The 15,345-nt window shown below is 41.6% G+C and overlaps 1 protein-coding gene across 1 annotated transcript; it reads right to left on the bottom strand.

The window, feature by feature from the left end:
- Window positions 1-217: 217 nt before the first annotated feature.
- LOC135052939 (vomeronasal type-2 receptor 26-like) lies at window positions 218-4,298 on the bottom strand. Its single transcript, XM_063957454.1, has 3 exons — window positions 4,194-4,298; window positions 3,327-3,519; window positions 218-1,119 (listed from the first exon to the last, which is right to left on the bottom strand). The coding sequence occupies exons 1-3, from the start codon at window positions 4,296-4,298 to the stop codon at window positions 218-220; spliced, it is 1,200 nt and encodes a 399-aa protein (XP_063813524.1).
- Between the last annotated feature and the right edge of the window lie 11,047 nt (window positions 4,299-15,345).

Here is a 15,345-nt window from a genome sequence, read left to right as displayed (position 1 = left end):
ATGCACCAAAGGAGGACACAATGATGAAAGCCAAATTGATCTGAAATTTATGTTATACTATAAAATTATAAATAATTTTGATAATGTTTAGCTACGATATGTGAAACATTACTATTAATACATATATTCATTACTTCACTACATTTTGTCTTTTATTAACAATTATTTTCCTTGGCCAAAAACTTTGGCACACTAGTGCATATGTCATTCCTTATGGTTAGTTCTTTCCCAGCATCATTTTTCTGGAGATCAAATCAGTTCTGAAAAGCAGAATGTAGAGTTTTGGGAAAAATATACAGCCCAGAACTCCAGCACATGAGGTCAGGATGGCGAATTTCTCTACAGCCACCGCGTCTTTCCCTTTGGTGCTCAGATAGGCTGGGATCATTGCAATCCAGACACTGCAGAACACCAGCATGCTGAAGGTGATGTACTTGGCCTCATTAAAGCTGTCCGGTAATGTCCTCACCATGAAAGCCAGAACAAAGCTCACAGCTGCCAGGATCCCCATGTAGCCCAACACAGAGTAGAACCAAATCACTGACCCCTCATTACACTGAATGATGATCATTCCCTGATAGGAGTTATGGTCATACTCATGGTATGGAGGAGAAACTGACAGCCACATAGCACAGATTAGAGCTTGGACAGAGGAGCACACAATGACCACATAATTAGACACTTTGAGTGTTACCCACTTCTTCCAGGGACTACCAGGTTTGGTGGCTTTGAAAGCAATGCAGACAGTGACAGTCTTGGCCAGTACAGAAGAGACAGCTGTGGAGAAGAAGATCCCAAATGACATCTGTCTCAGCCTGCAGGTTACATCCACCGGCTGGCCGAGGAACAAGAATACACAGAGAAAGCTCAGCAAGATTGAGACCAGGAGAATGAAGCTTACAGCCCGGTTGTTGGCTTTCACAATTGGAGTGTTCCAGTAATAAATAAAGTTCCCTAATATAAATAATGTTACGGCAGAGAAAGATGAAGCGGTTACTGGGGAAATTAGTGCCACATTGTCCTTTTCATATGACAGAAAGTCGTATGTTTTGGGGACACATCTCACTTTTCTCTCATCCGGCCACTCCTCATCAGGACATCTATGGCAGCTGTCACTGTCTAAAATGTAATATAAAATAACATATTATCTGTGTGGCCAATAAATTGCTCAACATAAAACAATTAAAGAACATCCATCTTAGAATTCTAAATAAAACATCCAATTTATTTCACTGAAATAGTCTTGATGTGTTTCTACCTAAAAGGTTTAATCAGGTACAGTATATGACCCATTGAGGGGTATTAAGGTTTGAATGTGATGGGCAGTCCATGGGAGCAAAATGGCAACTGTATCCTTTACTGCGCCATTAGAGGCTTTATGTACTTCGGACTACATCGCAGTTTATATTCCAATATTGAGCTACACTACACTGAAGAAAAGCATGACATGAAAGGATGTGTGTGGAGTAGTGGGGTGAGGCTGCATGACACTGGACTGCAATAGATGTAACAAGGGCTCCAGAATTAGTCCCTTTACAACTACTCTTATACATGTAGCTACACTCATCATTGCCACTACTGCACCATACAGGCGTCCTAGTCGTGCCATACAAATAGCGCTGCTTGGGGAAGTAAGGCATGATAAGGCAGAAGAGGATCAACAGCATGCAATACACAGCTCCACCACTTGGTGGCAATTGCACAACTAATGAAAACAACAGTACAGTGCTGGATAGCACAGCCTCCTGCAGCCGGTATATTCCGTATACACATAGATATACAGTACAGATGCAATATATCAAAGCAGCACCTAACTGCAATGAGGTCGCTCCTCAATGCATCAGCTACTGGAGGCTACTTTTTACACAGATATACAATACAAGTGTGACTTTTCAACTTAATCAGCAGTGTCTGTGCCGCCTTGATTGGACACATGTACTGTATATCTGCGTGCATGTCTCAGTCTGTATACGAAGCTTGACAACTTGTTTTGAGAAAATGTGAAAAAATGTTATGCTACTTTTTACACAGCTATACAATACAAGTGTGGCTTTTCAAATTAATCAGCAGAGTATGTGTGGCTTTGAACACATGTATAACCAACTAAACTTTTGCCTCACTGATAGCCTTTATTCATTTGCCAAGAATTCATTTAGATGCAATCTAGGGTCAGCTGTGCGGATCAATTTGAATTCACATACGTAAATTATTCATAATACTAAGTGTTTGTAAATGAACAGCTGAACACCAGTAAACAGGTATTTGAATGTTTACATTTAAATGTTGCAACTTTTTTACACTCCGAGCCTAAAGAACTGTACTTTTATCTGAAACAAACCATGTACCACAAATTCATTTTCTTCATTGTACTCCATAGCTTTTTCTCTAAAACAAAAACATCATTCATTATCCCTGCTTCTCATCCCCCTGTACACATTGCTGCCTAAATTATTCACTCCCTCTTGTTAACACTCATGAGATTTTTACTTATCTCTCTACTTTGACAACCGGACACCATAAAACATATTGACAAACCTCCAACTTTATTTATCTCTCTCTCCTGCTGCTTTTAGCTGGTGACATTTCCCCAAATCCAGGACCCAACCACTTGCCCCACTCACATCCACCTGATTCGCAGCAATATAGACAACCAGCCAAACTCATAAACACATGTCTCCCTGCACCCTTCAAATCACTAAAATGTGCCTTATGGAATGCACGCTCCGTTGTAACAAATTAACATCTTTACATCACCTCTTCATATCTAACAACTTCAATCTGCTTGCTATAAAAGAAACATGGCTCATAAAATCAGATACAGCCTCCCCTGCAGCACTGACACATGGTGGTCTCCATTTCACACACTGCTCCAGGCCTGGAAACAGTAAAGGAGGAGGAGCTGGATTATTACTTTCCCAATCTGTCACACACACAGTTCTACCACAAGTAACATCACTCACATTCACATCATTTGAAGTACATTCCATCGGGATTTACACTCCTTTCTCTCTGCGTGTTGCAGCTATTTATCACCCACCTGGGCAACCCAAACAATTTCTGGAAGATTTTTCTGCCTGGCACCCTCACTTTCTATCCTCTGACATCTCCACCATCATCATGAGTGATTTCAATATTGCTATTAATTTTCAAGAACTGTCCATATTAAATGTCATATTAATCACTTCTGAACCATCCCTCACCCAACCCACCAGCCACTATCAAGGCGCAAGATCTTGCTTCCTACTACAAGGACAAGATTGATGAGATCTGAGATGAAATGGTATGCTCTTCCTCAGCCAGTGACCTGCTCAATTCTCTATCTGAACCTTCTGGCATTCTCTCCCCATTTGATCCCACAAGTGTAGATGAAGTGTCAACACTCTTCTCAGCCTGCTCCTCTACTACCTCTCCTCTTGAGCCTATACCATCACAAGTAAATAAATCTCTGTCTCCTTTGCTCATCCCAACCTTAACTAACATCTGTAATCTCTCACTCTCTCTACTGGTAGCTTTCCTTCTCTGCATGCAGTGATTACTCTCATTCTGAAAAAACTAAATTCTGACCCTAACACTTTCTCAAACTACTGTCCCATCTCTCAGCTGCCATGCCTCTCCAAGCTACTTGAAAGACTTGCCTACACTTTCGTCAAATACTTTCTTAAAACTTATGTATACTCCTTCCATCTATATCCCCATACTGTATGTGCTGCCTCTCACCTACACACACATGCAACTCTACACACTCACAACCCTTTATACACACCCCTCTACACACACACACACACACTTTCCCTACACACACACTTCCCCATACACCCCCCATACACAAATATCCTAATATATATATATATATATATATATATATACACACACACCCTAATATACACACCTCTATACACACCCCTCTTAACACACTACTCCTCTACACAGACTACCCCTCTACACATACTACTACTTTATACATGTACACACAAACCCTACTACACACACCCCTCCTACACACACCTCTCTATACACTCTTACCCCTCTACACACACACACCCCTTGGTACAAACACACCCCTCTATACACACACATTACTTTACACACACACACCCCTTTAAACACACACATCTCTGAGTGCATTTACCATAGTAATTGTATCATCAGTTACTCTCATATGGCGACTCTTCCTGTATATAACACATCCCTACCTGTAACATTGGACATTTCTCCCTCAGAACATGGGACACAGTCATAGCAGCAGACATGGAATCCTCCATTAGAGGCTTTTCTGTATCCAGGGGAACATCTGTCATTGCACCGAGATTTGGGGATCTTGTACATGGAGAAATATGTAAATCATTAATGAAATTAGAGATAGAAATAACTTATTAAATAATGTTTAATTGTCACAGAGTTGTGTTCTATCTAATGTGTACGGTATTACAGAGCCTGGTTTAACACCTGTGAACTCTGCATGTGATGACACTAAAGCTGGGTACACAATATATGATATGTCATCTGATACACTGACAAAGCGTGCCCCAGCAGGTCATCAGCAGCATCCTCTATTGGTCCTATATGCAGCGCCAATGGGGGATGTAGTCAGCGAGGATCATACTGATGAATGAAGCATGGCCACCACCATTGGTCCATCACTGCCCGCATCTCCAAGTGTGTATGTACACGCCAGCTCCCATCACTGCCAATGTCAGGCTGGGCACATATCACATAATGTGGACCTCATAATAAGTTACAAGGTGTTTACAGGACAGAAGATGACAACTTAGCTAAATCACACATGGGTGATCCATGGCTGAGTCACGTGTGCTGCAGTGTCCTCTTCTTACGTGGCTCACCTTATCCCCTGATTGAAAGGACACAGGAACAACAAACAGAGCAGGATGTGCCACATCTTCAGGTACTGCACATGCTTTGTAGACCTAGGTTTTTTCAGGGCTGTTTAAACCCAAATCTGATGGTGATGACATCCAGATGTTCTGTCTCACTCATAACAACTTAATGCATTTCTATGACTTCGTCAAGGGTCATGTAGACCCAGACATTGGATGGTCTTGCACAGTATCTGTGCCGCACAAACTGTTTTCTCTGTTACATTTTTTTTACACCTTACTTCTTTCAATCAGTCACTGGGTGAGTACTTGGAAGTTCCCAGCCCACCCTTTATAGGTACTTGACACACGTCCTGGCTTCACTGATGGATCTGAGCAACACCTAAATCTGCTTCTGTAGCCAGAAGTCACAGTGACATGAAATTAGGGTAGATTGCTATAATATCTCAGGTATGCCTAATGTCCTGGGTGCTATTGACTGCCCACACATTAAGCTGAGACCACCTAAGGATGGAGTCCACATATACCTTACTAGGCATCAGGCCTGTTATTTTGTAATATGTAACACATTTTATAATTCTACAGATGTAGCCATGCTCATCTTTACTGTGACACAGCACGCTGCAACATGGCTTTCTGCACGGCATGCAAGGTTCCAATTATTCAAATATATACATCTGTATTTATTACTTCTTACAAATATAATAATGCTAACACATATCTTCTGTGTCTTATTTATGTAAAACTTACTACCACTTTAACCTCTCACTAGTGTCATGCCTTTGGGTTGTTGTCCTGTGCTGACCAAGTCCTGGACTTGAACCCTAGTGTTAGTGACCCCTACTAATGAGGTTACATGGTCGCAGTTGGTGAGCCCATATATTGTTGGTGAAAAATAATGCTAATCACCTTAATTTTTCTCTATTTGATTGCAGAATGTATTATAAGAATTCTGATTAGCAGTGCTTAGTACTATAGAGTGTGCATATGCATTTTATTTTTTTCTGTGTGGAACTAGAAGGCTCAGCATGACAGCACCTCTTGGCTACCCTGGCTCATGTTATGATGTCTTTATCCTCAGTCAGTCGTCTCTCCATAATGATGATGTGACCCTTTACGTTGATACGGTGATGAACATTCATCGCAGCATACAACGCGTGGCATAGCGGGTCACGCTCTTCATATTCATTTCTTACAATTCATTTCAATGGGAGCCTGGCAGCTATGCATATGCATCATGATCCCACTACAGCATGCTGCAATACAAAGCATATCTGTAGTGGGAGACTTCAGTCTATTTGAGGCAGGAGAATTGCTCAAGGGAAGGCTGCTGGGTAAAAACAGGCTACACTTGCTCTTTATTACCAAGCCACATTACAATATGTTTTTGTAAAACTATTTCCTTGCTTTTGTCTCATGGCCTTACAGGTATTGCTGAGTATTGCTGTTGCTTCTTTTTTTCCCTTCGTTGTTGCTCCCATATTCTCCTGCTATAAATAAGTATAATAATGCACACATATTTACTAAAACCATAATAAAACACATTTTAGACTATTAAAAACTGGGTTCCTTTGTCTATACAAACCTAGTGGCATGTTATTGTACTTTCTATTCAAAGTGTCGTACATTGTGCTCAGTTGCTGTGTATTGCATAATCTGGCTTTAGGCCAATTTGAACCCCCCCAATTAAGCAATGCACAGTGACCAGGCAGGGGGATTTGAACCATGAGGTGACTCTCACTGTAAAGAAAATGTCAGTTCAAGCAAACATTTATGATATGTTCCCTCAGTGGGCGAAAATTCAAACGATCTGGCCGATATTGGCTGGTTGAGAATGATATTGTCTAGTGTGTACAGATGTTATATAAAAGCTGCTTGCAGGTCTGATAGATGATATCAAAGAGAAGCCCCTGCTTCCATTGGCATTCACCTCTCCCGACATCGACAAGTGTGTATGCACTTGCTGAGGTCGGGTACTTTAGCGGATGACATATCATCGTTTGCAATGTTATCCTAGTGTGTACGCACCCTTAGCGTTTTTAGGGGGGTTAAATTTTACATTTTTTTACAAACTGTCCAAAGTGTAGAAAAGTTGAGGATCATTGGCAAAGTTGACCATTACAAATTATCTGTTTGAAGGCATGATTTAGCTATAAAAAAAAATTCAAATATAGATGCAAGTTGAATGTTATTTAGTAACAAAAATATTTGAGACAAGACAATAGATCAAAGGCAACACATGAAAAAATTAAACCAACAAAGTCACTGGTTCAGCAGAAATAATTCCTCTTCTAATCCAGGTTTTTCTCCAGAGGTAGTTCATATTAAAAGAGAGAAAACAAAAAACAAAAAATGTCTTGAGTATAAATTTTTTCTGAATTATAACGGTATTCAAGAGACCAAATACACATCAATGAAATCTAGCGTACCGGAACTCACTTCATAGATTGGGTCTGCTGAATTTATAAAGGTTTCTTTTCAAACAAAATGACCATACAATCTGGATTGTGGGGACAACAAGTAAATGACAGCGTACTGAACACAAAATGTAGCTGGAATCCTTTATATAATGGTTTCTTACACTTGTCCGATTTATGAATCTTCTTATGGGTAATTTTTTTCTCCAAATTTGCGTATTTAGAAAAGCAAAAAAGAATGACAAGGCAATGTGTAGTATAGTGAAACTTCGCCTCAATAGACACCACTGTGTAGTGGTATTATAGTTGGTGGTCACCCAATATAAATCTTTTTTTGAACTAACGTACCTAAAACTCATTTTTATATGACTGTGATCATGCACATAAAGGTTTCTTTATGTTTATAAGCACCCAAGGGTCACCCAGTGATAAACTCAAATGCTTACCAAAAACTCACAATAGCAACCACGGGAATCCTCACAAAAAGGTTTCTTTTGTAGCCAAATGTCCAGAGTCTCAGGAAAGTTCAATATATAGCCACTCTCTCATCACTGACGCATTTCGATCCTCCTGGGACCTTTTCCAAAGTGTGATTGTTTTTTAGTGTATGTGCAACTTATTCAATAATCTGGCTGTACACATGTACACACACATGTACCACTGTTAAATCGTTCACCCTTAGATGACTTTGCATTTACATAATGGACAATCTTTTGACTTCTACCATTCTTTAATATATAGTATTTTGTCCTTTGTTTGGGTTTGGTGCAATATATATTGGCATCCAGGATGCTGCCAGTCAAAAGACCATCCGTGGCATCATGATGGACATAATTCTGATGGGGGCTCGGTAATTATACTTGGCATCGGCAATTGATCTGTTTCCGGAGTTCCGGCATTGGCATTATGACTGCATGTAGGGATTCTGGTGCCTGGATTCCAACTTCCGGTTTCCCAACTGCTGGCATCCTGACCGGATCCCATGTGTTATGTGAACAGACATAACATTTATGTAGCCTATGATTTGTATTCCTAAGCATTGTGATAAATAGTGGGATTTACCATTTCCCTATGAATCTATAGATTTAAGAAACATTTGGGGACAGGAATATTTTTCTAATTATTATTTTAATCAGTTTGGAAAAACACTTGAAAGTACAAAGTGAATGTATGTTTGATTTTAAATATGCATAAAGGAATTCAAATTAATCAATAAGGGAAACACACTATATGCAAACAATATGTTATCAGGCAAAAACAATATCATGTATGTTTCAATTTTGCCTTCACTGCCATCTCCTAGGAGCATTGCAGCTGGAAGTGGGTTTGGTGGATCCACCTCTGGTTCTGAATGTATGGCTGAATGGTGTGGACATGGGTGTGGAAATCTTTGGCATGCTGTCAGTGGAGGTGCTTCGATGGGGTTCAGGTTAGCAGCTCAGTAGCTGGTTGCCCAGGTTTTATACTGTATGTGACTGTTCAGCTGACACATAACATCGGACTTCAATTGCAATTTTTCCTGGGATTGGTTGATTGACACATTCTCCATGCAATTTATATAATACTATTTATTTCTAAATTTAAGTATAAGTTAATTATAGAAACACTCTCTCTTGATATTGTAACATCTATCAAAGAAGATGTCCCTTAGATGTGTACTTGTTATGGATTGTTTATTTTGGATATGTTATATTCTCAAGAACTTTTACATTCTGCAGACATTGTTACCCTGAAAATGAGATCCCAGTAACATCAATAACATTGCAAAAGCTGTTCTGTACATTTGCAATGACGGTGAAGACTTTCTAGACCATGACTAAAGGGAAAATTGCCAGAAAACTGCCAGAATCACTCTTTACTGGATACAAGTGTTGTGAAACATAAAGGTTGGGGTGGGTGAACTTTAATCAACACCCTGATTTTAAACATAAGAGATGATGCCATCCTGAGACTTGTAGTAACATGAAGGAAGAGATAATGTGTATTCTCTATGCACTAGGAATAATAATAATCACAACAATTATAGCGAACTCCGCAATTTAACATAGCGTAATATTGAGGTTCTTAGCACATGTTTGGCTAAAAATATGCGCACAACTTATCAGGTGGGTCACTATCATCCTTAATACTGACAGCTCACTATAGCTGAACTGGGTAATTATAGACCAGTTAGTCTTACATCAATAGTGGGGAAAGTACTGGAAGGTATTCTAAGGGATAAAATTCAGAAGGTCCTTGAAGCCAATAAGGTTATTAAAAGGAATCAACATGGATTTGTTAAGGACATATCATGTCAAACCAACTTACCTGGCTTTTATGAAACAGTAAGTGCGAACCTTGATCAGGGTAAGGAGGTAGATGTAATTTTTTTAGACTTTGCCAAAGCTTTCGACACAGTACCACACATGCAACTTATCTACAAACTACAAGAAATAGGGCTAGGAAGCACAATATGCACTTGGGTTAAAAATTGGTTAAATAATAGGGAGCAGCGTGTTGTGGTTAAAGGATAATTTTCAAATTGGACTGAAGTGCTAAGTGTTGTGCCACAAGGGTCTGTACTAGAACCACTATTGTTTAACATTTTCATTAACGACCTAACAGTAGGTCTAGAGAGTATGGTGTCAATTTTTGCAGACAATACCAAATTGTGTAAGGTTATAAATATGGATGAGGATGCTGAGTCTCTTCAGAATGACTTAGGTAAACTAGAAGCATGGGCAGCCAAATGGAGACTGCGCTTCAATACAGACAAATGTAAGGTAATGCACTGTGGTAGCAAGAACAAAAATAACACCTACATATTAAATGGGGTAATATTAGGGGATTCTGTACTGGAAAAAGACTTAGGGGTTCACACAGATAGCAAACTAAGCAGAAGTACCCAAAGTAGGATTGCAGCAAAGAAGGCTAATAAGATTGATGCAAGGGAAGAGAGTGTTATACTCCTATTATACAAATCACTAGTGAGGCCACATCTTGAATACTGTGTACAATTTTGGGCACTATACTACAAAAAGGATATCCTGGAGCTAGAAAAGGTTCAGAGGTGGGCGACCAAACTAATTAATGGCATGGAGACGCTGGAATACGAGGAAAGGTTTGCAAGGCTTGGCATGTTTACATTGGAAAAGGAGGATACTAAGAGGGGACATGATCAACATCTACAAACATATAAAGGGACAATACACAGGGCTTGCATGGGACCTGTTTTCTATAAGATCAGCACAGAGGACTCGTGGACACTCGCTCAGGTTAGAGAAGAGGAGATTCCACACAATGCGGCATAAAGGCTTTTTCACAGTAAGGACAATATGTGCTATAAATTCCCTGCCTGAGGGAGTTGTAATGGCGGACTCAGTCAACACCTTTAAGAATGGGTTAGCTAAATTCCTAATGGATAAGGATATACAGGGTTATGGTGCATAGTCGCGCACTAAAGTTACTATAAAAAGAGGGATAAAATGCCACGGCTGACATAAGCATCAGACAAAATTTTAGACCAAAATAATCCTGCATAGGAGACCACAAATAGGTTGAACTCGATGGATAAATTGTATTTTTTCAACCTTAGATACTATGTTACTCTATAATATACATGTATCCAGGTCTTATCTTTTATAGCACCCATTCTAATATGTAAAAAGCAAGTGCAATGACCCGTAATAATTAAAAACACCTAAAGGCAGGCAGATGGGTTTTCCACAATTACAGAGTATTTTTTTCTGTGAGACATAGTTGTCAGATGTCACCATAAAAACTTGCAGAAGAAGAGACTGACCATTGGCTGATGAGATACATAGGAAACCATAGAACTATTGCTTTAAGACATACTTTCAAAATCACTATTTGTTAGCCTATAAAATGGCTCCTCCCTTCTTGCCAGTTTTGGAAGTCCTGATTTCTTTTAAAGATGACTGTGGTAGTGAGATGGAGATGATGTTCTAAGGATGGCAGAAGACACAATTGCACTGAAACCAGGGGCAGCACAGGTCCCATGCTTGACATGTTTTCAGACATCAGTTGGCCCTCGGAGATCAAGTATAAATGTGGAACTCCTGATGCAGACATAATTAATTGTTTGTGATATTACACGAAGGAGCAGACATTATGGATCTCACTCTAATCATATATTAATAACACTTTACATCTAAGATTCACAATTGATATGGCCTGGGCATTCTGGGGCATATATCCCAAACCACCCCTTGCTCATTATCCAAAAGTAATAGAATATTGCTTAACAAATTGGCTGCAGCCACAAAAAAAGACAATACTATCACAATGGATAACCTCGAACCCTATACCTATCACTTTATTACTTCCACGAATCCAATGTTTATTCTCTATGGACGGGACTAATACAACACTTCATAAAGACAAATTTACACAGTTTTATTTGATATACGGCTCGCTTATGAACACACTTTATCAATAACAGTTAAGGAGGCTTTGAGGAAATGCATTAAGTCCACCAAGTGGTATAACCTGAAAATACTTACTTCAGGCGCCCCATTCTGAAATGCTATGCAAATTCTTGTAATCATTGTGATCTTTGTGACTTTGTATTTTTCTTTATTTTTTACTTTTGTAGCACTGTATTCTAGTGTCTTGGACATGTACTGTTGACCTTTTTACTATTACCTGTCAATAAAAAATGAAAAAACGTATGTGTCCTTTTTACAAAAGCAACTTACTAAAATACATGTTCAAGGGGGTAATTCCATTGCAAATCCCAATCTTGATCCAGGTGTCACGAACCGGGTATCTGGACGCCATTTCTTACCCATCAGATGCCTCCTAAGGCTGGCTCAGCGCTCCAGGACCGGATCCCATCTGTTATCCTAATGTTCACATTCCTGCATCCTCTCCTGTCTCTCTGAGACGCTGTCACAGTAACGCCTTATTACATCTGGCATGGCGTCTCCCGCGGCCTCCGCCGCCGTCCCTGAGCTTCTGCATGCAGAGTGTCAGAGTGGCGATTACGTCAGCCGCGGCCTCCGCTGTGTCCGCGTGGTTGGATGTGCACTTGTCAGCCTGGCGTCTCCTGTCTCCAGTGGCCGGCGCCGCCATTACTGTTTTCATTACCACATGGATTACAAACCAAACTTCCCTCCAAGTGTCTGCACGGGCGTAGCCATCTTGGATTCTGTCAGCTGATCATTTCCTCCAATCTGTTGTCAGTATTGTTAATCTGCATAATTGCCTAGCCAATCCCTTCCTTGCTGCAGGTATAAATACACTGTGCCTGAGCAAGGAAGGCGTCAGTGCTTTGGTTGTCAAACCTAGTTCCTGTTTGTCTCTCTCCTGTGATTGTCTTCCAGGTTCCAGCTCCTGTCTCAAGACTTCCACCATAGAGACCCGCACCAGCATTCCACCTGCGGTGTAGCCTGACTCTCCAATCCATTGTGGATTCATCTGTTTCCAGCTACAACATTACCTGCTTCCAGCCCAGTTTCCAGCAGAGTACAGCTTCTCTTAAAGGGCCGGTGTCCTTTCTACACTTTACCACTCTCCACCGGTATTATTATTTCTCCGCTCTCAAGTTCTACATTTCAGTTCATATTTCATCGCTCCCAAGTTCATTTATTATTTAACTGGTTCCAGCCAGTATCCACTCCGTGCTAACAACAGTCTGGTTCCAGCCAGTATCCACAGCAGCCGTTTTATCTTCAGCAACCCAGCTTTTCCTGGAACACCAGCTGGTACAATCCTGGGTTATCTCCATTGCTACAGTCGGGCCTGGTAAGGACTTTCCATCTAGAAGATTATAAGAACTATCTCACACTACCAGTGCCCTGTGGCTCCTGCCATCCTGTAGTACCCAGGAACTGTATTTATTCTTTGCTGACTTTTACGTTTTCTTTTACTGCTGCTGTGTTGCGGAGTTGTCATAATAAACATCATTGACTTTTATCCAAGTTGTCGTGGTCACGCCTTCGGGCAGTTATTATTCATGTTACTTACATGTCCAGGGGTCTGATACAACCTCACAGGTTCCGGTACATCTCAGCCCCTACAACTGAGGCTGCCTCCCGTCAGCTCAGGCCCTCAGTTGTGACAGTAAGCACTGACCAAATGAATCCAGCCGGAGACCAGGATCAAGCGGCCAGGCCGATGCAAGAACTGGCAGCCCGACTAGAACATCAGGAGGCTGCACAGGGCCACATCATCCGCTGTCTCCAGGATTTCTCTACTCGGCTGGATGGGATTCAGACAACTCTCCGTGGATCAGGCGCGTCTGGTGCGTCAACCACAGTGACTCCAGCTATAACCCCACCCACCTTACCCATTTCTGCTCCACGTCTTCATCTTCCAACGCCAGCAAAATTTGACGGATCTCCAAGATTCTGCAGGGGATTTCTCAACCAGTGTGAGATTCAGTTTGAGCTACAACCTGGCAATTTTCCCAGTGACCGTACAAAAATTGCCTACATTATTTCTCTTCTCAGTGGCTCAGCCCTTGATTGGGCATCACCGTTATGGGAGAGGTCCGACACCCTGCTATCTTCCTACACTGCCTTCGTGTCAACATTCAGGCGCATCTTCGACGAGCCAGGCCGGGTAACCTCAGATTCATCCGAGATTCTCCGTTTACGCCAGGGGTTACGTACTGTAGGACAATATCTGATACAGTTCCAGATCCTGGCATCCGAACTGGCATGGAACGACGAGGCCCTGTATGCTGCATTCTGGCATGGCTTATTTGAGCGTATTAAAGATGAGTTAGCTACCAGAGACTTACCTTCTAAGTTAGATGAGCTAATCTCACTCTGCACGAAAGTTGATTTACGTTTCAGAGAGAGAGCAACTGAGCGTGGAAGATCATCTGCTCCAAAATCTTCTGCTCCTCCTCCTCGTCAACTGTCACCATCTAAAGATGAGCCCATGCAACTTGGCCGTTCCCGTTTAACTCCTGCTGAGCGCCGAAGACGTCTCTCCGAGTCTCTCTGTCTCTATTGTGCAGCTCCGTCTCACACCATTAATGCCTGTCCCAAACGTCCGGGAAACTCCAAATCCTAGCTCGCCAAGGAGAGGGCCGGCTAGGAGTAATGATCTCCTCTCCATCTCCTCAAGATTGTAATCTCCCAGTCTCGCTTCAAGTTGCTCAACGTTATCGGAACGTCATTGCCCTCCTTGATTCCGGAGCAGCTGGGAACTTTATTACCGAAGCCTATGTTAAACGGTGGTCCCTACCCACCGAGAGACTTCCTTCGTCCATTTCTTTAACTGCCGTGGATGGCAGCAAAATTTTTGATGCAGTTATTTCTTTAAGGACTCTACCAGTTCGTCTGAAAGTGGGAGTTCTTCATTCCGAACTTATTTCTTTTTTAGTGATTCCAAGAGCCACACATCCTGTGGTCCTGGGCCTTCCATGGCTCCGTCTTCACAATCCTACAATTGATTGGACGACTACGCAAATCCTGGCATGGGGTTCCTCCTGTGCTGAGACATGTTTGTTTAAAGTATTGCCTGTCTGTTCTTCCTCCCCCAGGTCGTCTGATGTTCCACCTCCTCCATATCAAGATTTCACGGATGTGTTCAGTAAAGCTTCTGCTGATATCCTTCCTCCTCATAGAGAATGGGACTGCCCGATTGATCTCGTTCCAGGGAAGGTTCCACCTCGAGGCCGAACTTATCCGTTGTCTCTGCCTGAGACGCATTCTATGGAGGAATACATTAAAGAGAACCGAGCAAAGGGGTTCATTCGACCTTCTTCTTCCCCAGCCGGCGCAGGCTTCTTTTTTGTAAAAAAAAAAGATGGTGGTCTGCGGCCGTGCATCGACTACAGAGGTTTGAACGACATTACCATCAAGAACCGTTATCCTTTACCCCTGATTACTGAGCTCTTTGACAGAGTTAGCGGAGCTACCATCTTTACAAAGCTGGACTTGAGAGGTGCATACAATCTCATCCGGATCCGTGAGGGTGACGAGTGGAAGACCGCCTTTAACACCCGTGACGGACATTATGAGTACCTCGTCATGCCCTTCGGATTGAGTAATGCTCCAGCTGTCTTCCAGCATTTTGTCAATGAGATCTTCAGAGACATTCTATACCATCATGTCGTGGTCTATCTAGACGATATCCTC

This window comes from Pseudophryne corroboree, chromosome 1 (assembly GCF_028390025.1).
Source record: "Pseudophryne corroboree isolate aPseCor3 chromosome 1, aPseCor3.hap2, whole genome shotgun sequence".
In the NCBI taxonomy this organism is placed as follows: Eukaryota; Metazoa; Chordata; class Amphibia; order Anura; family Myobatrachidae; genus Pseudophryne; species Pseudophryne corroboree.
Note: the sequence above shows the minus strand (reverse complement) of the source record. Positions and strands in the feature narration are given on the sequence as shown.

Coding starts and splice junctions, on each gene's coding strand:
- LOC135052939 (XM_063957454.1), bottom strand. CDS start 4,298: ATGACAGATGTTCCCCTGGATACAGAAAAGCCTCTAATGGAGGATTCC. Junction 3,520..4,193: donor AGAAATGTCCAATGTTACAG/GTAGGGATGTGT, acceptor CACTGCATGCAG/AGAAGGAAAGCTACCAGTAG. Junction 1,120..3,326: donor TGGGGAGAGAATGCCAGAAG/GTTCAGATAGAG, acceptor ATTACATTTTAG/ACAGTGACAGCTGCCATAGA.